The sequence below is a fragment of the Natator depressus genome, chromosome 1 (genome assembly GCF_965152275.1).
Source record: "Natator depressus isolate rNatDep1 chromosome 1, rNatDep2.hap1, whole genome shotgun sequence".
Taxonomy (NCBI): domain Eukaryota; kingdom Metazoa; phylum Chordata; order Testudines; family Cheloniidae; genus Natator; species Natator depressus.
In genome coordinates this window covers 250,633,516-250,655,682 of record NC_134234.1, presented here as the reverse complement: position 1 = coordinate 250,655,682, position 22,167 = coordinate 250,633,516, and the positions used below count along the sequence as shown (strand labels likewise).

At 46.9% G+C, this 22,167-nt stretch overlaps 2 protein-coding genes and 1 long non-coding RNA gene across 5 annotated transcripts in view; 1 reads left to right on the top strand and 2 right to left on the bottom strand.

Annotated features, from left to right (window-relative positions):
• The window catches only part of RFX4 (regulatory factor X4), a 131,255-nt gene extending 129,687 nt beyond the window's left edge, over positions 1–1,568 (bottom strand). Inside the window, exons 1-2 of one of the 3 annotated variants that reach the window (XM_074941088.1) lie at positions 1,552–1,568; positions 563–658 (exon numbers count right to left, since the gene is read on the bottom strand). In XM_074941088.1, coding sequence (XP_074797189.1) covers positions 563–605 — 43 coding nt within the window. In that variant the 5' untranslated portion in view covers positions 606–658; positions 1,552–1,568. Of the gene's footprint in view, positions 1–562; positions 725–1,551 lie in introns of those variants that run through there. The other 2 variants (XM_074941094.1, XM_074941103.1) reach the window with 2 other exon arrangements.
• LOC141978790 (uncharacterized) lies at positions 1,379–8,847 on the top strand. Its single transcript, XR_012636424.1, has 4 exons — positions 1,379–2,248; positions 7,332–7,455; positions 8,136–8,326; positions 8,754–8,847. It is a non-coding gene; the product is annotated as an uncharacterized LOC141978790 (long non-coding RNA).
• A 7,806-nt stretch (positions 8,848–16,653) lies between these two features.
• Positions 16,654–22,167, bottom strand: part of POLR3B (RNA polymerase III subunit B) — a 123,654-nt gene continuing 118,140 nt past the window's right edge. Inside the window, exon 28 of the mRNA XM_074941077.1 lies at positions 16,654–17,193. Coding sequence (XP_074797178.1) covers positions 17,064–17,193 — 130 coding nt within the window. The 3' untranslated portion in view covers positions 16,654–17,063. The remainder of the gene's footprint in view (positions 17,194–22,167) is intronic.

The window sequence follows — 22,167 nt, the reverse complement described above, 5'->3', positions numbered from 1 at the left end:
CGGTCTCCGTTTCATCCCAACCAAGGTCTTTACACCTAACCCTGGCTTGAATTTTTAAAAAAATCAGAAAAACTTCCTACTCAGCCAGTCCACCCCAGCGATGGACTCGCTTTCCAAACCGGCTTGCATTCTAGCTATTCCCACAAGACGCCATTTGGATGAGGTCATTAAAAAAAAACACAACCCCTTCCTTATTAATACCGTAATTTATTGCCCTGGAAAGGCTCCGCTCAAATCTAGTCAACTGCCTAAAACTGAAAGCAGAGAGGGAATTAGTTTGCCGATATCCCGAGGAAAAATCCAGCCTGCACCGCAGCCGCAAGGGCAAACTCAGGGCTCCAGCCAGCCCTGTCTATTTTTAACACAACTTTTTGGGGCTCCCTTTCTGGTGAACTGAAAACACACACACACACACACACACACACACACACACAATGCACCTTTGATTGGAAGCCGGGTAACTTATCACCCTAGTAGAGTCTAGTATATTTCCTCCACTGTCAAGTTGAATAGTCTCCACTTGGCTGCAATGGGAGACTGTTGTCTCGAGTCTTGGACTAACCTGTGGAATCCATGTCGGGTTCCTCCAGTAACCCACAATGCATGCTCTTCCCATGGGCAGTACAGAAGCCCCAAAGTCCCGGGGTCTGGAGATCCCCTAGCTCAGAGATGCACACCGAGAACAGAGAGAGGGGAGAAGGGGGGGGGGTTAGAGAGAGAGAGAGAGAGAGAGAGAGAGAGAAAGAGGGACACTCAGTAATCCAGCAGGGCAAAGCCAGACCCGTCAAAATGTTTGCGGATGTTTCATGGGAAAAAGCATCATTTTATAGGAGCCCTGATGGGAGAAATGTCATTGATAGGCCAGCCAGCCTGATGAATGGCTGCTAGTCAGATGGGGATGTGGCAAGGCTCAATGTGAAGCCCATTGTGATGCTGTTTTGAATAAGAAAAGCTTTCCTCCAAAAAGGGGGGCCTTAGATCTACGCAATCCCAACACTTCGACTTCCCTCTCGGTTAGAGCATTAGAAACGTTCTTCTGATTTAAAGTTCCAGGGGCCTTTCCACTCCCCCCCCCCCCAAGTCTTTGGTTCATTACAGCCTGAGCTCAAATTTGACTCAGCTCTTCAAACAAGCAGGAGATTTGGGTGCGGGCTCTGCGGTGTGTGTAAAGACCCCATCGATCGACCCCTCCCCGGGCTTTAAGTTGGGCTCATTCACAGACACACATGGAGTTGGAGGCTGTGTGCTGCCTTCCCCCCAGGTCTTGCAAGCTCAGTTTGGCTGGGGAGGGGTGACGGAGAAAGTTGCCCATGAACAGAGCTGACGGTCCAGTTCTGTGTCCCTGGCACCCCCCCCCCAAGGCATTTTTGCTTGGCTCGCCAGGGACTGCACATAAACTGCATCTGTTGCACAGGGCGGTGGCACGTTGTACAAGTCGTATGCACTTGACGTGCAAGTCTGGAAGAGAAGGGAAGCTCCAGGCGGCGCTTCCAAGAAAGAAGGGACGGTTGTGTGTGCTCTCCGGGGTACGTGAAAAGAACAAAATGTTACCTGCGGTTTTTAGGACAACGTTGTAGGGGTGCAAGGGAGCTGGACTGCAAAGAAAGTTGCTTATTCTGAAGGCGGTTCTAGGTGCTGGAAGTGGAAGTAAAAGTGCAAAGCTCGGGCTCTGATAAAGTGGCTGGTTTAGGGAAGGAAAAGCTGTGATTAGAATATGAATAGAGCTCCAGGAGAGGAAGAGAAAGGGGGATTACAGCTGAATTACTTTGACCATGGACAGAGCCAACGTTTTCTACTCTCTCCCCCACACCCAGACTTCCCCCCTCCTTCCCTTCCCCTGGAAAAAAAAAACAACAAAAAAACCCCAACCACCCAGCAAAACAAGCAGCGCTTCTGCTAAACAGGAAGCCGAACATCTCCTAGTACCTTCAAATCCATATTAAGAGATGAAAGGAGACAAAAGCGTTGCTGCCAGTCGGCTGCCGCGGGGCCCTGCTCGGATTCTGAGCACTCATGCAAAAAGTCTCTGTGCAGGGCAGGGAGATGCTGACACACTTGTTAGCTTTGCCTAAAAGACAATAACCACAAAGATTGTCCTTTGGGGCAAAGGAGTGAGGAGCAAAACCTGGAAAACTCAAGGGGGTTTTGTGTGGGAAGCAAACTGCGGCTCAATAAGAGGTTGCAAAAGAGTGAGACTGTGACAAAATAGCGTCTGAAGCAACGGGATCGAAAAAGCCTTCAGGGAAAGGTAAAGAAATGGGCCTGTTAAATTTCACAAACGCTTCCTGCTGCAGAAACATTCCCCCAGAAGACCTAGGAGCAGGGCTGCTCCGGCGGAGCTCTGGGGAGGTTGGCTATTGCGCGCTGGAATCACCTGCACCTTAAACAAACTGACCCCTTTGATCCTGGGTGTTTATTGAATGCCAGGGATGAGATGATAATGAGGTGATGGGACACAGTATCAACAAGGAGCATATTGTATGGGGCTGTTTGTTTGTTTGTTTGTTTTTTGGGGGGGGGTAGGGGGAGGGGAGGAATCGGGAGAGTCCTAAAGAGAAATCCCAGTGTCGTAGGCTCAGCAATTCCTGTAACGTTGGTATAGTGTAAAACCAGAGTGTGGCCACCATATTGGTGTGAAGAAGAGCGATACACTGGGCTGTGTCCAGCTTGTTTATGTCTGTTGAAAGGTGGGAAGGAGGGTCGCACTGCAATAGCAACGAGAAAGCAAACCTTTCCTCTGCTGGGCACGAGTTGGGGATTGTCTCTCTAGGTTGCTCCACAGAGACAAATCCCCCCTATTTCTTCCTGAAAGAAGAAGTGAACTCCCACGTGTTTGGGGAAGTCGAATCTGGCAATTTAGAGACAGCAGCTTGTTGTTGCCCTCCTTTGAAAGAATGTCATTTTCCTCCCCTTCTGGTTGAACTATGATTTAGACACTGACCATTTCTTTTGATCAGGGCTAATGGAGGGTGGGGGGTGGCGGCAAGGCAAGAGAGACCCAAAGGTTTGCAGCAGCTGTATTTGGAAGAATGCCTTTTGTCCTCGCCGGAGTGTGCTAGGAAACACGTGATGGGTTAAAGTGGGATCATGCTGCAATAAGCAGCTGGGGGCATTGGGCCTGTCTCCTGCGGGTGTCTGTCTGGGAATGAGGGCTCGGAGCTCGAAGGCCATCAGCACAGAAACTGTCTTACAGGCAGCGGAAAGGGGTGGGGGCGAGAAAATTGGGGCCAAGATTTCTCCTTTTTAAGATGGTCAAAATTTCACATCCATGGTGCAGCTCTGCTGCAGCCTGTGTGTGATGGCGGGGCACATGAGGGGCAGGTGCCAGCATCTGGACATCAGGGAGCTGCAGCTTGGGCAGGGGATGGGCTTGCTCTCCTCCCCCTTTCTTGCAGGACTCGCTGCTCCTTAGGCCTCACAGGTGAATGCAGCAGAGAGCGAGCCCCCAGCCAGAGTCTCTCATAGGCCCCCAGGAGACTCCTCTCCAGTGCAAAGTGCACTGTGAAACTGGCTCTTCTCTTCTGCCAGACCTGCCCTCTGGGCATCCAGAGCCTGACTTACCTTAGTGGCAAAGGAATTCTGCCCTGCCTCTGGCTCCTAGGGCCAGCACAACTGGGAGGGAGGGAGCAGAGGGTGGGGTCTATTCCTTCTTGCGCAGCCACAGCATCATTAACTCAGGCCTGGTCTACACCACACGGGTAGGCCAATGTACGGTGCCTTGTGTCAACCTAGCTGTAGAAGCGTCTTTACTTAAATTTGGCTCCCACCAGCATAAGTGCTTCTCTACACCAATTTAGTAATACCACCTTCCTGTGCACTGTCATGCTTGATGTAGCTAGGTTGACGTAGCGTTAGTGTAGACACTGCGTTACTTACCTCGACTGTTGCTGGCTTTCAGGAGCCATCCCACAATACCCCACCCTGATAGTACAATCAACACAAGCGCTCCTGGGAAGACGTGCACTGCCAACCCATGGAGCCTCATGTGCACAAACGATGTAAAAACCGCAGTGGCTGTTGGCCAACGAAAGTTAGGTCAACATGATGTTGTAGTGTAGACATGGCCTCTGTTCCAAGCACAGGGCCAATCACTTACACCGCCACAAACATGGGTGTACCAGAGCAGGGGTTAGCCCAGGGCTTTTACTTGGGGGTTTCCTGCTCAGCTGCAAGGTGGAATCAGGGCTCCATAGTTGGCTGCTCCCTTTCTCTCAACTTCAGAGTTTATTTTTCCTCATGTTATGACTAGAACACTGTAAAATAGAAATAGTGTATTAGATTTAATAAAACAAAACAAGGTTCCCTATAGACCCTGAATTCCTGGCCCTGCTGAAGCCCTGCAAGCCCCAGTGTGAGCAATCTTTGGAGCCTGCCTGTGTTTGCTGCTGTGAAAACTTTGTGCATGGTTTGGGGATAGGGTGACCAGAGAGGAAGTGTGAAAAATCAGGATGGGGGTAGGGGGTAATAGGCGCCTATATAAGATACAGCCCCAAATATCAGAACTATTCCTATAAAATTGGGACATCTGGTCACCTTAAGTGGGGATGTGCACGCAGGTGTATGAATAAATATTTAGAGCAGTGGTAGCTGGAAGCCTGTGGTACTTCTGCGGGGTGGGGGTGGGCGGTTAGTCAGCTTTAACTTAAAAATAGGAAGAGCTAAATGTAATGGAGCTTCCAGAGCTGGGTGTCATGGAGGAGCTCCCAGAAACTGCTCCCTCAGAAATTACTCAGAGACACAGGCCGCAGGAAGGCCAGGTGTGCTGTCAAAGCATCAGGCAGTGGGGCTGAGTGAGGGCCAGTGAGCCTGTCTGGCCAGAGGCAGGCCTCCTAGTGTTGTAGCCTGGCACCCCGAGGGGAGAGACGGCTCCTGCTCATATCAAATCACAGGCAGAGGAGCCAATATACTATGTGGGCCTGATTTTCAGAAGTGCTGAGCATCCAGAATGCCCGCTGAAATCAGTGGGACCTACCTGGGCACAGCACCTCTGCACATCAGGCCCATGTGTTCTAACGCTTCACAGAACCATCCCTGTGATGTCCCAGCATTAAATCATTTTTAGAGAGCAATACAGCAACTCCTATGACCACGTTCCTTCTGTGCTGGTGAGATGGAGGCAGTTCACAAGTGATTATGTGCAGGATGGGGTGGCCAAGAGACAACCCCCACAGAGCTGAATGCAGCCCAGGGTAGCCCTCTTCTTTAATTTAAACCAGAGGTTTGCCTCTGCAGAGATGACAAGTCCCAGCAAGTGATGCTCCACGTGAACACTGTATACTTCCTCTTGCGGGCAGAACTTCCAGCTCAAAGACGAAGGCGGCTGCTAAAAGGGAGCTGAACAGGTATTTGTGTTGGTTCAGTTCAGGTTCGCCTTCAGTTGCATTCAGTGTCTTTGGGTTCAGTTCCAGATCAAGCCACCCATAAACCCCCCAAACACAGTTCGGTTACCAGTGTGAACTGGTTCAAATCAAATTTCAGTCTTAGTGGAAGTAAATTCGAAAGAGAGAGTTGAAAAAAAAAAAAGAAACTTTTTTGATTTTTGACCATTTTTTAATTTTACATGAGTTTTCCTAATGTTTTAGTGTTATCAAACACAATTTTTTTATGAACAATTTGTTTGAGTGAACTAAAAAAGCATCTAATATTTGGTCTGTCATATTGGACCTCTGTGACGAAAGGATACATTTGAAGCCTGAAAGTGTTCTTTCAAAAACTCACTTGTGTTCCTGCAACTGCCCATACAATTTTTGCCCGTTGATACAGCTCGAGCATGACATTTTTATGATGGATCCCCATCAGTTAATATGTTTTCTGTCTTACTGAGACCTGGCTCATCTTCAAATTAATCAAGAATTGGCCCAATCCTTTTTGGGCTTTCCTTCATCCCGATCTCACTATCTTTTCAGAGGTTTAATGAGTTTTATAAGACGTTCCGATTCATCATCTGATCTTTCAGTTTCAGACATTCATTCTGTGACATCATTATTTTAGACTGCTGCCTGAAGCATTTCCATTTGCATCCACGTTCGGGTTAAATGAGATTTTGCCTGGACTTCTGACATAAGGGGTTGATATCTAGGATCAAGGCATATACACAAGAGAAAGATATTTTCAGAACAGACTTTTTTTCTCATTTTTTCATTTAAGTCAGAAAAGCTTCTGTAAAAGGAGAAGAGAGTTTTGGTGTTTCCAGGTAGCATTTTAAGCAAACACCATAAAAAAGTCACCCGGGGTCAGTTTTTCATACTGAAGAATCTTTGTCATCACTTTAGTAGGCTTCAGTGCAATTGCGATTCTTTCAATGGAGGTGGGTATCGGGCAGTGCCCCAGAGGGTGGGGTGCAGGGTGGGCCCTGGGGCTTGCTTTGGTGGGGAAGTGAGCTTGGGACATGGACCCTGCCTCAAGTGGGGCAATTGGAGGGAGGAGGTGCTCCAGGATTGCATATGGGTGGGAGGCATCCTGTCTAAGGGGGAGGAGGGCTGGGGAGCAGGGGGGAAATTCATCTATCTCCTGTGTCCCCTTTGCACAGGTTACAGGGCTGTAAACTCCCTTTAGAGAATGACCCTGATGTAGGAGACCTCTCTGGAAGGTGTAAAGCCAGCTCTGTCCCATCCCCCCCAGTGGAGGGGCTCCCTGCAGTGGAGCCAGAGTGTGCCTACATTCCAGCTATTCTGTATTAGTACACTGGCTCCTATAGGGCATTGCATTAGGGATACAGGTCAGTGCCAGCCTCAGGGCTACTCTAACCTGTGAGGAAGGCCAAGCCAGCCCTCACCAGCCACAAGCTAGGGGAAGCATTCTCCTTGGTGGTGGTGGGGGGGGGGCAGGGTGTCTCTGCACCAGTACAACAGCAATTTGGGCCTGGTTGGTTTAGTTTCCCAGATGTAAAATCGGGATCATTCTTACAAAACTGACTTACCAGGTGTGGTATGAGAGTGACTTGTGAAGCACTGCTTATTAGTTTCTCATTTCTTCCCATCACTAACAAATGAAAAAACTGTTACTAACCTTCCATAAGTGTTGTTCTTCAAGATGTGTTGCTCACGTCCATTCCGTGCCAGGTGTGTGCATGCCGCATGCACGGTTGCTGGAGATTTTTACCTCAGTGGTATCCATTGGGCTAGCTCTAGCACCCTCTGGCCATATGCGCTAGTTTAAAGGGCCCTGCTGGCCCCGCACCCTCTCAGTTCCTTCTTGCCAGTAACTCTGACAGAGGGGTAGGAGAACGAGTCATGGAATGGACCAGAGCAACCCATCTCGAAGAACTGCTACAGAAGGTTAGTAACCAAGTTTTCTTCCTTGCGTGCTTGCTCATGTCTATTCCACGCTAGGTAACTCACAAACAGGACCTTTGGAGGTGGGCGCAGAGTTCATAGACATGCTGACTGTAATACTGCTCTTCTGAAACCAGCGTCATCTCAAGCCTGTTGGGTGATGGCATAGCGGGATGTGAAGGTATGCACCGATGACCAGGTTGCGGCCCTGCAGATGTTCTGGATTGATACCTGCACAAGGAACGCTGCTGATGAACCCTGGGCTCTTGTGAAATGAGCAGTTACAATGGCAGGAGGTGGAACCTTCGCCTGCTTGTAACAAGTTCGAATACAGGCCGTTATCTAGGATGAGATTCTTTGGAATGACAAAGGTAGCCCTCTCATCCTTTCCACTACTGCTACAAAGAGCTGCGTAGACTTCTTGAAGGACTTCATTCCCTCAATATAAAAGGGAGGGCCCATCTAACATCCAACATATGAAACAGACGTTCCTCAGTGGACTCGTGAGGTTTTGGGAAGAAGACAGGTAGAAAAATGTCCTGGTTGTTGTGGAATTGCGACACCACCTTTGGCAGGAAGCCCGGGTCGGGGCACAGCTGGACCTTGTCCTTGAAGAACACCTTATAAGGGGGTTCCGACATCAGGGCTTTGATCTCAGAGCCCCTTCTGGCCAAGGCGATTGCCACCAGGAAGGTGACCTTCCAAGAGAGAAGCAGCAGGCAGCATGATGCTAATGTCTCGGGGGGGGGGGGGGGCATGAGCCTCACCAGGACCAGGTTTAAGTCCCATGGGGGGATTGGATCATGAACCTGAGGGTAGAGTCTTTCCAGCCTCTTCAGAAACCTTACTGTCATCTCACAGGAGAACACTGATCTGCCATTCAGTGGAGGGTGGAAGGTGGAGATGGCTGCCAAGTGAACATTAATAGATGAGAGAGCCAGATCCTGATGCTTTAGGTGGAGCAGATAGTCCAAGATAGACTGAAGAGAAGATCAGGATGGAGAGAGATTTCATTTAGAGGCCCAACAAGTCAAATGTTTCCACTTGGCCAGGTAGGTAGCCCTGGTAGAAGGCTTTCTACTATCTAGCAAGACCTGTCAAACCTGATCCAAGCAGGCCTGCTCTTCAGGGTTCAGCCACTCAGCAACCATGCAGTCAGGTGCAGGGAGGCAAGGTTAGGGTGAAGCAACTGGCTGTGGTCTTGTGAAATCAAGTCTGGGAGGAGTGGGAATGTGAGTCAAAGAGGTCTAGAAGCTTGCTGAACCAATGCTGGCATGGTCTTGCCAGTGCTATTGGGATAAACTTCACTTTGTCCCATTTGATTTTTAGAAGGACCTTGTGAACCAAGGGGGTCGGTGGGAAGGCATACAGCAGGCTGTCTGCCCGTGAGAGCAGGAAGGCATCGGAGAGGGAGCCTATGTTGTGACTGTGCAGTGAACAGAACTGATGGCATTTCCTGGTCTGTCTGGTGGTGAACAGGTCCACCTGTGGAGGCCCCCACCTCTGGAAGATGACATGGATGACCTGTGGGTGAAGAGACCACTCGTGGAGAGAGGAAAAAGATCTGCTGAGATGATCTACCAGTTCGTATTGGGCTCTGGGGAGCTTTGACGCCTCGAGGTGAATGGCGTGTTTCACACAGAAATCCCACAGCTGAAGGGCCTCCTGGCCCAGGGCTGAAGATCGAGCGCCCTTGCTTGTTGATGTAAAACACTGATGCAAAATATTGGTACAGTGTTGTCCATCAGGACCTGCACCACTTTGTCTGAGATCTGGGGAAGGAACAACTGGCAAGCCAAGTGTACTGCCCTGGGTTCCCTGACATTTATATGCAGGGAGAGTTCTTCCTGGGACCAAAGGCCCTGGGTCCTGAGACTACCGAGGTGGGCTCCCCACCCCAGGTCTGACATGTCTGAGACTAGGGTTATCAATAGCTGAAGGGTAGCAAAGTGTACCCCTTCCATTATGGATCCTGGGTCTCTCCAACAGGCCAGCAAAGTGAGAACTAGAGGTGGAATCATGAATACTGAGTCCAGGTGGTGTTTGCTTGGGGAGTAGACTGATGTCAGCCATATCTGGAGGGGTCTGAGGCATAGCCTTGTGTACTGCATCATGTAGGTACATGCTGCCATGTGTCCCAGTAGTCTGAGGTAGACCTGAGCAGACCCGTGAATTGGGTGAATCGTGACCTTGGAAATCAGGTCCAATATAGCTTGGAATCAGGCTTCTGGTAGGGAGGTTTTGGCTGGGTCAAGTCGAGCACTGCCCTGATAAACTTTATTCTCTTAATGGGGACCAGGGTTGACTTCTGCTTGTTTATTAACAGACCCAGTGCCTGGAAGGTGGCCTGGACTGTACTGATGATGCACTGCACCTGAGCCTGCAACTGCCCTTTGTTCTGCCAGTCGTAGAGGTATGGGTAGACTTCTGCGCCTCAACACCTGAGGAAGGCTGCTACCACGGCCATACACTTTGTGAAGACCTGTGGGGATGCCAATAGGCTGAAAGAAAGAGCGGTGAATTGTTAGTGGCATTGACCTACTGCAAACTTGAGAAATCTTCTGTGTCTGTAGAAGACAGATGTAGAAATGAGCATCCTTTAAGTCAAGGACGGCATATCAGTCTCCTGGATCCAGGGAGGGAATGATGGAGTCCAGGGAGACCATACAGAATGTCAATTTCTTGAGATATTTGTTGAGGTGACACAGGTCCAGGATGGGCCATTAGACCTCCCTCCCCCTCTGCTTGGCCTTCTGGATTATGAAATATCAGGAGTAAAACCCTTTCCTTCTCAAGTCTTGAGGAATCTCCTCTACAGTCCCCACACATAGGAGGGCTTGCACCTCCTGGACGAGAAGCTGCTCATGAGAAGAGTCCCTGAAGAGGGATGGGGACGAGGGGTGGGACGGAGGGGTGGATGAAAATCGGAGGCTGTAACTGACTGTTACCTTACTCAGTACCCAACAATCTGATGTTATATATGATCGTATTCAGCTGAAGGGCGACAGGTGGTCCAATAACAAAAGGGAAGATGGATATGGAGTCAAGACTGGTATATTGCCCTCAGGCATACCTTCAAAAGGTCTGCCTCGCCCAGCCGGGTTATCTGTGAGAACCCAACTGGAAGGCTGAGGTAGGAGGAAGGGGTTGGCGTAGCTTATAACCCTTCCCTTTTCTTTTGTAGGGCTCCTGCCCTGGGAGGCTGCTGGGACCTAAAGTACTTCCTGGAAGCTGGGGGCACATAAAGGCCAAGGGAACAAAGCATGGCCCTTGAATCCTTGAGGCTGTGAAGCTTCGAGTCGGTCTGTTCCGAGAGGGAGGTGCCCTCAAAGGGGAGGTCCTGGGTGGACTGCTGCACTTCATGAGGGAGGCCAGAGGATTGGAGCCATGAACAGCACCTCATGGTGACTGCAAATGCCATAGTCCTGGCTGCTGAGTCGGCTGCATCCAGAGCCACCTGGAGGGAGGTCCTGGCCACAGTTTTGCCCTCCTCTAGGAAGGCTGCGAACTTCTGCCTTGACTCCTGCAGAAAGGAGTCCTTAAATTTGGACAATGAGTCCCACAGATTAAAATTGTAGCTCCCCAGCAGTGCCTGCTGGTTGGAGATACATAACTAGAGACTACCTGTCAAACCTTACGTTCAAAAATGGGCCCAGTCTCTTGGCCTCTTTATATTTGGGGTTAGCACTCGACTGCCTCTGTCTGTCCTGCTCATTTGCTGCCGACACTACCAGGGACCCCAGGGTGTGGGTGTGAATAAAGGTACTCAAACCCGTTGGCTGGGACATAGCATTTCTTCTCTGCCCTTTTTGAGGTGTGGGGGGGGGGGGCAGAGAAGGAGTCTGCCACAGTGTTCTGACAGGGCCCATCACCACTTCGTTAACAGGCAAGGCCACTCTGGAGGGAGCAGCTGCAGCTAGCATGTAGATTAGGCTGTCTGCTGACCCCTTAAGCTCCTCAACCGCCAGACTCAAGTTCACAGCAACCCTTTTCAGGAGCTCCTGGGGAGCGGGTTACTAGGGCCTGCGACTGCCTCATCTGGGGATGAGGAGGAGGCCTGTGCCAGAGGCAGGGCTCCCTCCTCCTCATCTCCTTCCACCACGTCCATTGGGGCCTCTTCCTGAACATCGGCACCGGGGTTGGTACCGGAGTCAGGTCTGTTGCCTGATAGGAAGAGACGGGAGCTCACCTTTCTGGCACCACTGAGTATGAGAGGTGGGAAGGAGTGACCAGTACCGGGGGAAAACCCCAAGGATTCCAGTACTGCCACTGCATTGGCCAGTGGCCAGAGGGCTGGCACCGAAGTCTGGTGTGTAGACTGGGTACTGATAAGTTTTGGGTGGAGCGAAGGATTCCCCATCAGAGTCTGAAGTGGATTCTTCCTCTGGAGACCATGGTGGTGCAGTACCAGCTTCTGCCTCTGGGCAGTGCTGGGGAACTGCTGCCTCGGGATCATGGAGGGCTTGCTCCGATGGTGCCGTGGTGTTCGGTGCCGTGGTGGAGCTCGCTGCACCTTCCTGTCCTCAGTCGCCTTGGCTGATGAGCGGCCTTGAGGGGTCCGCGGAATTGGGAGGGACAGCGGGTCCTTTGCGGCTTGGAAAGCCTCCGGGATCGAAGGGACCAGCAGACGCCTGACCCCATGGCTGCTCCCGAGAGATGGTGGCAGGTCCCTTACTGGACTCAGCACCTAGGCAGAGTCAATGGCGTCATCAGAGGCTCTGGGGAGGATGAGTGGCCTGATGCAGGTCTCACTATGCTAGTTGCTCCCCCTCTTGTTCCTCCTCTGCATGGGAGAACACCCTCTCTCAGTGTGTTGTTTCTTATGCCTCTTCCTCAGCACCAGGGATGGGGAGCAGCGCTGGGAAGAGCACGGTGCCAGGGGAGTGCTCTGCATGGTTGTCAAGGTGCTCAGCGTTGATTCGGAGGGGCTCACCTCCATAAGAAAGGCCTTCAGCCGAATGTCACTATCCTTTCTCGTGCAGGATTTGATGTCTCTGCAGATCTGGCACTTCTCTTTAATGTGAGACTCCTCCAGCCACTTTAGACAGCTAGCATGCAGGTCACTCACTGACATCAGCTTGCCGCATGAGGCACACAGCTTGAAGCCCAGGGACCAGGGCATACCCAGCCCTTGGGCGAAAAGTCTCTCGACGACAGGGACAATTACTAACAGTACTATATACACTAACTAACTCTATACACTGACTGCAATAACTGTATAAAATATGAACAGAGAAAGTCCAAAACCACTGGGAAAGCAGCCTTGGTACAGCAAAAAGGGTCATTCCAGCAACCGTCATGTGCGGTAAGAAGAAACTGAGAGGGCACAGGCCCAGCAGCACCCTTTATGCTGGTGCATTTGCCAAAGAAGGTAAAACACGAGCCTTTTCCTTAGTCCTTAAAATAAGCATTACACTTTTAAACAGCTTTTTTTCTGTGAAAAGTGTCAAATTTTATCATTTCATTTTAAAATCAAGAAATGCAAGTAATTATTGAGGGCAGTTTTCAATTTCTCATCAGGACGTGTGTGTGCGTGCGCGCGCGCACGATTCTCCTGGGCTTTTAAGCAGAAAAAAGTAACACCTATTCTGTGAGCACTGCTGCTATCGATTTGTATATCCCAGCTATATGTTTAAAGGGGACTCTGGCATTGCCAAGGGTCTGTGGTGAATTCTCCATCATTGGACATTGTAAAGTCAAGATTAAAGGTTTTTCTAATATATATTCTCTAGTTCAAAGAGGAATTAATTCAGAAGTTTTATGCCGGAGGTCAGACTAGATGATCACAATGGTTCCTTCTGGCCTTATAATCTCTGAAGACAAATACACTGAAAACAAACCAGTTTTACCTAATATTATTACATTTAGATTATTTTAAAAGATGTTGAAAAAAAATCTTTTCACTATGTATTTGCACAACATCTTGCATGAATGATGAAACAAGACTAGCCAGTTTCACTTTTGTTCATAGTTAATTTCACTTTCTGGTTACAAGGCACAAGCACAATGCTGGAGCGTTTGGGAAGGTTTACATGAAAACGTCACTGAAATTTTTTATAAAGGTGCTTTTAATGATCTGAATGGCCCAAAAATGAGGCTGTTTTTTTAAAGCCTGAACAAGTGATGAGCTAAACCCAGCTTCAATTACAGCTACAAGTTCCGGATTTTATGAATAAACTGCACCTAAACATCTTTCAGCACCCTTTTTAATTTTATTTCTCATAATTACACAGCATGACTAGACATTTATAGTATTTTAAGGGACCGTTTCAAATTCATCCCTGTAGACCCAAACTTCATTTTGCAGTGGAATAATAGACTTAGTTTCCAGCCCAGACTTCTGTAATCAAGTTTAACAATTCTACATTTTTAATACCGTCAAATCCCTTGTATCCTCAAAATAAATGGGATGATTTAAAATGATTTATACGGTAGGTATCCCAGCTAGCAGCAAAATACATGTTTGCTTGTGCTAGAAAGTGGATTGTGTTCAGCATTTCAGCTGGGAGTCGTATTAGTGACCTTCATGTTGAATAGTACTTCTGGTAAAAACCTTCTCCTGGACACCAAGTAGGAAGAAATAAAGAAGCTGGAATAGAATGAAAACTTTATGGCGCAGTTTCCTAACCACAGTACCCTGTATGAAAGCCCTGAGAGCAAGTATTTGTTTAGAACATTACATTTCCTTCAGTGATTAGACAAAAAGTCATTACACGGCTGTTTTGAGGAAGCCCAGTCATAGCATGGGAGTCATCAGCTGACATTAGAATGGTGTGTGACGGCATTTCACTTTACAAAGGGAAGATCAGCTTGCAGAATGCGGACAGATACAGCATTTCAAATGCCTTTCTGAAGACTGTGTGCGAGTTCCACAGAGCTGCAGGGAGGAGATTCTCAGTTGAAAGTAGGGTAGCAACTTGAGGGGCTTATTTCAAAGCAGAGTTCTTCTGAGGGTCGTGGACTGGGATCCTCTGCCCCTGCACCTCTACCCTGAGAAGCATGTCCTAGGAGTTCGTCTATAAACGGTTCTTGAGTTATTTCCTATATTTGCTCTGCAGTGCTGATATCATACATAACACCATCTATCATTCCAAAGTGTCTTCCTAGATCAGTAAATGTAGGTGATCATTCTTAAAACACACGGTGTAAACATGGGTAGTAAAATATTGGATTCAACTGAATTCTACAATCTTATTACTCTCCCACTGTATGAGAGGCAGCTCTGGATGAAAGAAACCTGGATTTGACCTTACCTGGATCAGACGGTGGTAGGTGCTTATTGCTGGGGCACGGTTTTAGTGGAATTGGTGGAGGCAGCATCTATTCTACCTATTGAGATACACCTGCCTATTGCCACAGACTCTTTATAGTCTCTGCATTCTACTGGTTTCAGAGTAACAGCCGTGTTAGTCTGTATTCGCGAAAAGGAGGACTTGTGGCACCTTAGAGACTAACCAATTTATTTGAGCATAAGCTTTCGTGCAATGCTAGCGATTCTCTGATAGCTACTGGGTCTGTGCTGCCTTTTCTCCCTCATCTTTGGCTACCCATCTTTCCTATCTCTCTTTCCTCTCTAGCACAGGCCTCACAATCATTATCCCATGACTTTGCCGTCTCTAAGCTCAACTGCTGTACCATACTCTTAGGACTACCCTTCAATGTCACCAGAAGCCTGCTTTCTGAATGGGATAAGCTATTATGAACACATTCCTTTGCTCCTGCTGATCTCTGCTCTGGCTACCTGTTGATTTGCAGATACAATTTTAGATGTTGCTTACAACCTTCAGAGCCCTGAATGGCCTGTAATTCACCCCAGACCATCACAGCAATTAAGACAGGACTAGGCAGCATGAACACCTCAGTCAGACTATATTTTCCAGGACCCAGGCCAGAGCTCTCTGAGGGGAAGGCCCTAGCATTTGAAGCTCACTCCCTCTGGTGGTCCACCAGAGCCTCAATTTGTCAGTCTCTGGGAACAAGGTAGGTGCTCTTATTTGGCCAGGGCTTTTTGTTCATTTCCCGCCCCCTTCTCACAGCCTGGCAGCAGAAAGGTAATTTGGGTAGAGCAGTGGCTCATAAGTTACCCTTTTTGGGGGGCATGTACAATTCTGTACATTCCTTAACTTTTTGTTAATAGCATCTTGTTCAGGTCACAGGTGACTAAAAAACCCCAAAACCTTTTCAGGTCCAAATGTTCTTCTCTGAATTATCCAGACTGTTATTACTCTGACTGCAAAGAAAAGAAGAGATCCACCCCCTCATTTGTGAGTCTTATTGCTCAGACTTGGTTCATTAACCCAGACACAAAGCTACTGCTCTAAATGTTTGGGATGCAGCTAAAAATAGCGAGCCAGTTCAGTAGCACCTCATCAGAAAATGTTCAGGACTTGTCACTTGTCCCATTCCCCCCCCCCAAGGCAGAGCCATTTATGCAAGAAAATAAGGAAGACAAGTTTATTGCAATTTCTTGGCTATTTAGGAGGCTGATGGGTCTCTCAAGATCTCCACTATGCAGCTAATATGTTACTTTCTTGCTTGTGATCCAGACTGCTCAACTATTTCTCTCTGATGCACCTTGAAACCCTGATCCAACAATGTGCATGCTTAATTTTGACTTCAGTGGGACCATTCGTGTGCTTAAAATTAAGATGTACTTATGTCTTTTGCTGAATCAGGGCCCAAGTGTCTTCAGAGTGTTAATTCCACCCACAGCTTTAGCTCTAGGCCCTGTATCCCATTAACAGAAACACAGCTCTTTTTCCTTCTCTAAATCTTCTTAGGTCACTCATGTCTATCTCTCTGCCAGCAGATGATTGTCCTTTACAGTATATTTTCTAAAGCTTGGTCACGTTTAATTTTAAAATCCCAATTTTTCTTTTAAACAAATCCTGGGAGACTCTCCATTATTAGCTATAGCACTTATATCCTGTTTTTTCAGGCCTTCAACCCTTGGAAGGCAAGCTATTATGTACTAAAATATTGTACTCAATAAGAATCAAAATATTAATCTGTCTCTATAAACCAAATTCTGCCCTCGGATGCATGCATGCAATCCACTCTCAAACTTCACTGGAAGTTGTGTATGCCTAGCTGAAGGCAGCATTTGACCTTATATTTGTATTACACCCCACACACGTGCATCTTTTCTTTACTTGCTTTCAGAAAATATTGTTCAAAAAGGTTGTATGGAAGTTTTTCAGAAAATGTGTTTAGTCTTGCCAAACTGTCTAAAGATTGTAAATAAATGCTTCAGCGCAATAAATTTAGCAATTTTGACCCTTCAAAGTACTTACCATACCATCTTTTACAACATTAACACTGGGTCATGAAAGCAAAACACAGGCAATATACTTGAAAATGTTTTTATTAGTCTTTCATACACTGTCAGTCTGGAAAAATTAAACTAATACTTAAGCAATATGGATAAACTGCTGTAGTTAATAACCCCTAGGCCCTGATCCAGAGAAGCACTTGCATCCTGAATGCATGATTATCACATGCTTAAAAGTTACATGCGTACAGTGCTTTGCTGGATCAGGGCCTTATTTCACAATTGTTATGTATCTCATTCATCCAGGCTGCCTGAGTCCCCACCATTTGCTCTTGATGTTCTCTACAGCATAGTCTCCCAGTCAACTTAAAATAGCAAGGGGGGAAATAATAAGGAATTCATCAGCACTCCTCCCTCCCTCCCCCACTCAGTTTTAACAGTCACTCCTTTTCCCAGAAATTCCTTCCAGTTCTGCACACTTTTTAAAAAATTTCTTCTTAAATCTTTGTTTTGCAGGCTCATTCATTGTACTTAGCCAATTTTAGCCTGGGTATAATGTTCATAGACTGAAGTTCTTGGAATAATAGTTTACAGGCATATGGAATGCGCAGGGATGAGACATGGCAAGACGACTTGCAGTAATGGCACCTAGGGAAACAACAAAAACAAATTCATTGCAGGTTTATACATGAAGCTCTGCTACAATTATCAAATGGTTCTTGTATCCCACTGCATGTAAACAATACATTTTCTATGGCCTCCATCTCAGAATGTGCTGAGCACTCTGGCCCTGTTGCAATATTTAAGGACGTGCATATCTGTAAGTCCCTGAATAATCTCATTGAAGCCAACAGGATTACTCATGTGTTTAACATTAAGCCTGTGCTTTACTGGATTGGGACTGGAGTGCTCAGCATCTTGCAGGACTGAGTGCTATATCCCCCTCACACGCGGGGAATAGGGCCACTCAAGAGACAGCATTACATAGACAGTGGTCAAGTGGATTCAAAATCTAAACATTTGGCTAGTTGTTCAGTTTCCATTCTACTCACTTTCAAAATGGATAGAGCACGGAGAAGGGGCCTTCAACCTTTGTTTTCTCACCTGAGATTTCTCCAATTACCAAAAAGTGTCCCAAATCCATTTATACTCATTCTTACTAGGCTGAATATTTCTCTCTCCTCCAGCCTCCACAAACAAATAAGCAACCAAAGCAGCGCAGGTTGCAATTAAAATGGGAAATTAGTGAAGCAGCCTTTAAATGTTCCCGCTACTGGTCACTCAGGGTAATAGAATCTTATGATAATTTAGGGAGTTGGTTTTTTTGTTCGCTGTATAATTCTTTTCAGTACATTTGTGCAACTGGGCACTTCAAATAAATTAGAATGAAAATGCCCTGTGTTCAATAGCCTAATATCAGACTACCAAGCATTCTACAGATTATCTTTAACTTACACGGAGATAAGAACCAGCAACATAAAATTTAGTATTTACTCCCTCTAACCTTACACATCATATGGAGAATTGGAAACTCTTCCGCAAATATCACATTGCTACTTTCCCATTTCTCATTCTTTGATTCATTTATTATCCATAATACTTTATAAATTTTAGAAAGCAAGCCACTGAGGAAATTCAATCATTCAGGAGTCTGGAATGGGCTATCAATCTTTTCAATATCTAGATGGAGGTTCAAATCCTGTCTCAGATCATTAGGTCCTAAACTTCCTATTTGATGGCTGTTTGCTTGAAGGCTCATTCCAGAAGTCAATGGGAGTTTTGCCAATGTCCACAATGGTGAGAATCAATGTTTACTCAGTCACTTGATTCTGCTGTCCATGGGCCTGATCCAAAACCCACCGATGTCAATAGCATCAGGCCCAGTGAAGTCAACTGATGCTTCATAAACAAACTCAATAGGAGATGGATGTAGTCAAGAGGCAGATCGCGGGCCAAATCTGGACTGCCAGACACTTTTGAATGGACCCCAAAATCTTTATATTTACTACTTATCACAATTATTGTGATTATTTTTATTATGATTTTCTCTGGAGTCTGGACCTTGACTATACCTTAACCAAGAAATCTGGACCTTGACAAAAAATAATTGGCTACCTGTAGACTTGATTTAAATTAAATTTAGTGATTTTGTATTAAACTACCAGGGTTCCACTCTTGTTGCTATTCAGCATACATTGATTATATATGAAACAGCATATGAGCTGACCATAACACTAAACAACACAATGATAAATGGATGATAAAATGAACTAATTTGCTACAAGACCCTCGATTCTGAGAGCCAACACCAAAGTCTGCTGTAGTTATTCCATCAGATCATGCCACTTCTTTCCTGTCCTGAACTATGGATAATAAATAAGGCTACGTTTATGTCATGGAAGTCACAGAAGGTGTGACTTCCAGAGACCTGCTGTGACATTTTCTGCTTCAGCCTCAGGGGCTGCAGTACTCTGGAGCTGACAGCCAGTGGGGCCTTGGCAGGATTCCCGCGACAGCAGTGACAAGCGACAGGGGGCCCTCCTCAGGGTTCCAGCGACAGGCGACAGCCACGCAATGTGGGGGGGAAGGGGAACACCTCGGGCAAGCGGTTGAGGTGTCCCGTTTTCTCTTTGGGAAATATGGTCACACTGCAGCTCCCACACTGTGGGCAGAGGGGGGACCCCAAGGCTCCCACCCACCATGGGTGGAGGGTGGACTCCCCTGCAGCTTCCAGCTGCCCTGGACAGAGGGGGAACCCCACAGCTCCCAGCCACCACGGTGCTGGGGGAAACCATGGAGCCGTAGCAGCAAAAGTCACAGACAGGTCACGGCTTCCATGAATTTTTGTTTATTGCCCGTGACCTGTCCATGACTTTTAGTAAAAATAACCATGGCAAAATCTTAGCCTTAATAATAAATAATGCTGTTCAGGAGCTACTGGTTTTTCAAGAAATTCAAGGCTGCTCTGCCTCTACACGGTCCATATTTTGGAGTCCTTCATTACCAGCTGATCCCTCAGCTAGCGGTACAGAAGCATTGACTACAGTACTCCAGTTCAGAGCGAAGAGTGGATGCCACCCCACACGATTTGTGAGTTGAACTAAAAGCAGGATCGGTACTTTCTTGACCTGACTGAAGGCAATAATAAGTTAGTGAAAGAGAACCCACTGTTTCCAGAGAATACCTGTTCCACGTGGGCATTATTGTTGCCCGAACCAATAGGCACCGTTATACAATTGGATTGTTGATGCTGTTTTAAAGAAAACAGAGCTCAATTTTTTTTTGCAATAAATCTTTTCCTCATTGTCTGTTTATATTTGTGTGAGAGAAAGTTATGAGAAGGGTGACCATCTTCTGCGGTGGACATAGCAACAATTACAGAAAATGAAGGCAGTCACATGTGCAGCCCCGGAGCTGTCTATAGGGCATGACGTTTCTGCTTCTGGTCATACCCTTGTCCAGTCTGGGATCAGTGCCAGAGGCGGTACAGTGATTTAACAGGATCTTTCTTGGAACTACATGGAAAATGCACCTCATAGCTCAGTGGTGGGCAGGGCAAGTTGAGACTGGCAGACAGACATGATATTGTGGGGAGGAGTGTGGGGTATGTTCTGGCTGGTCACATGTCCTTATCTACCCCAGCATTGGTACAGTACAATCCCATACTGTCAGAGGTCTGCCTACAAAATCTAGATGGAGGGCGTGCATGTTTAGAGATGTGCAGTGCATAACTCAAGATATGTGCACTTAAAGGGCCAAATTCAGGCCTTGTGTAAACAGACAGCTATTCAGTGCAGTGTAAATTACACTCACACAAAGGCTGAATTTAAACCAGAGGCCAACATTTTCTGTGTCCATAAATTTTCAAATACCCAAAATATTGCACCTGCACAATCTCCCAAAATATTTATGGTCTCCTATGTGTCATGAACATCTTCAGCATAAGGATTAAACCCCGTTTGCTGTATTCATCAGAGCACGGTCATTGAACTCATTGGGACTATGCACAAGAGTAAGGTGTGGAGGACCTAGTATTAAATTGGTAACCCACAGTGAATTTTTTTAAAACCTTCACTGGGAGACTCTCAGCTGCAGGGGTCCCTCCTCGCCCACAGAGGAACCAATCCTGCCACTGAGGGCAGTATGTTGTTACTTCCCTCAGGAAAGTATAACCCAGATGTACCACCCTATATTGGATATACGTGTTAGGGGGACATCTTATATGTAACCATTTTTTCCTGGCGACTAGTGCCCTTACGGTCATCGACAGAACAATGCGTTGCTACAAGCTTTCCCAGAGCAGTGTCTCACTGATGCTTGAGTCTCTGACAAAGGCCAGTTGAGAGGTTCTGAGCTGCTCTAATTACCTAGTTTTCACTGTGTTGCTCATTAGAGGTCCCTGGCTCCAACTACGAATGGATACAGCTTATTTAGTAGCTGAAACCACCCATTATTGATTATGCTTCCCCACCAGGGAGCTTTTTACAGAATTAGATTGCTTTGAATGTCTGTTCCTCTCTCTGGGAGAAACTTCACCTACAGTTTACAAACTTTAAACTTTGCAACAAAGTTGAACAAAAAGGGTTTGATTGTTTAACAAACCCCTAATTTAAAGGGTTAAAAACTCATTTTTTCACCCTCACTGTTGGAAGGATCCATGAGTTATTTTATGGAGCCTTTCTGATTCCCCTCAGCTCCTTCAACTCCTTCAAGGACCCATGTTGCAGACATCATCTTTGTTAAGACTGGCCACATCTGCATTGAAGCTGTACAAAGCAGGGCCTTACACAGGTGGAAGGAGTTGCTGTTGAGAAACATAAGGCATTCTCCTTCCACTCAGAAGCAGATTACACTCTCGTCCCATCCTTGCTGGTGGAGCCAGAGCCTGGCTTTGGAAAATGAACCCAGGTTTCATGCTCCGGAGGGCAGAGCACTTATCACATGTTCATTAGTCTGGCCCAAATATATATTTTTGGTATCGTGACAGAAGTTCAAAGAGTACACTTGGCACTCACGTGCAGAGTAATGCCTGTCTACACAGTTGCTTAACAGGAGAGATTTGAGTCACAAACAACGATTTAGTCTTCTCTCACAGGACTCTACATCAAACTAGAATTTAAACAATTATAAAGCACTAAACAATCCAAATACGGTCTTCTCCTAAGGCCTGACATCTTCAGTAGCCATTGGCTGAGTCATATGACAAAAGCACAACCAGGAATCCAAACAGTTTAAATAACATTAACGGTAAGAAAAGCAACAGGTGGTGTCCTGCTGCTGGGTAGTTCTGCTGTTATTTATAACACTTATATGTTACACGTTTTTGCCCCCCACACATGCATGGGTGCACACTCACGCATAGAATATCAGGGTTGGAAGGGACCTCAGGAGGTCATCTAGTCCAACCCCCTGCTCAAAGCAGGACCAATCCCCAATTTTTGCCCCAGATCCCAAATGGCTCCCTCAAGGATTGAACTCACAACCCTGGGTTTAGCAGGCCAATGCTCAAACCACTGAGCTATCCCTCCCCCCTCCCAAAAGCACACTCGCTCTCTTTTAAAAAAAAAAATCACTGATCGTTGAGGGATGTTCAGAGCGGGCTTTATGCTCCTTTCAGGGAAC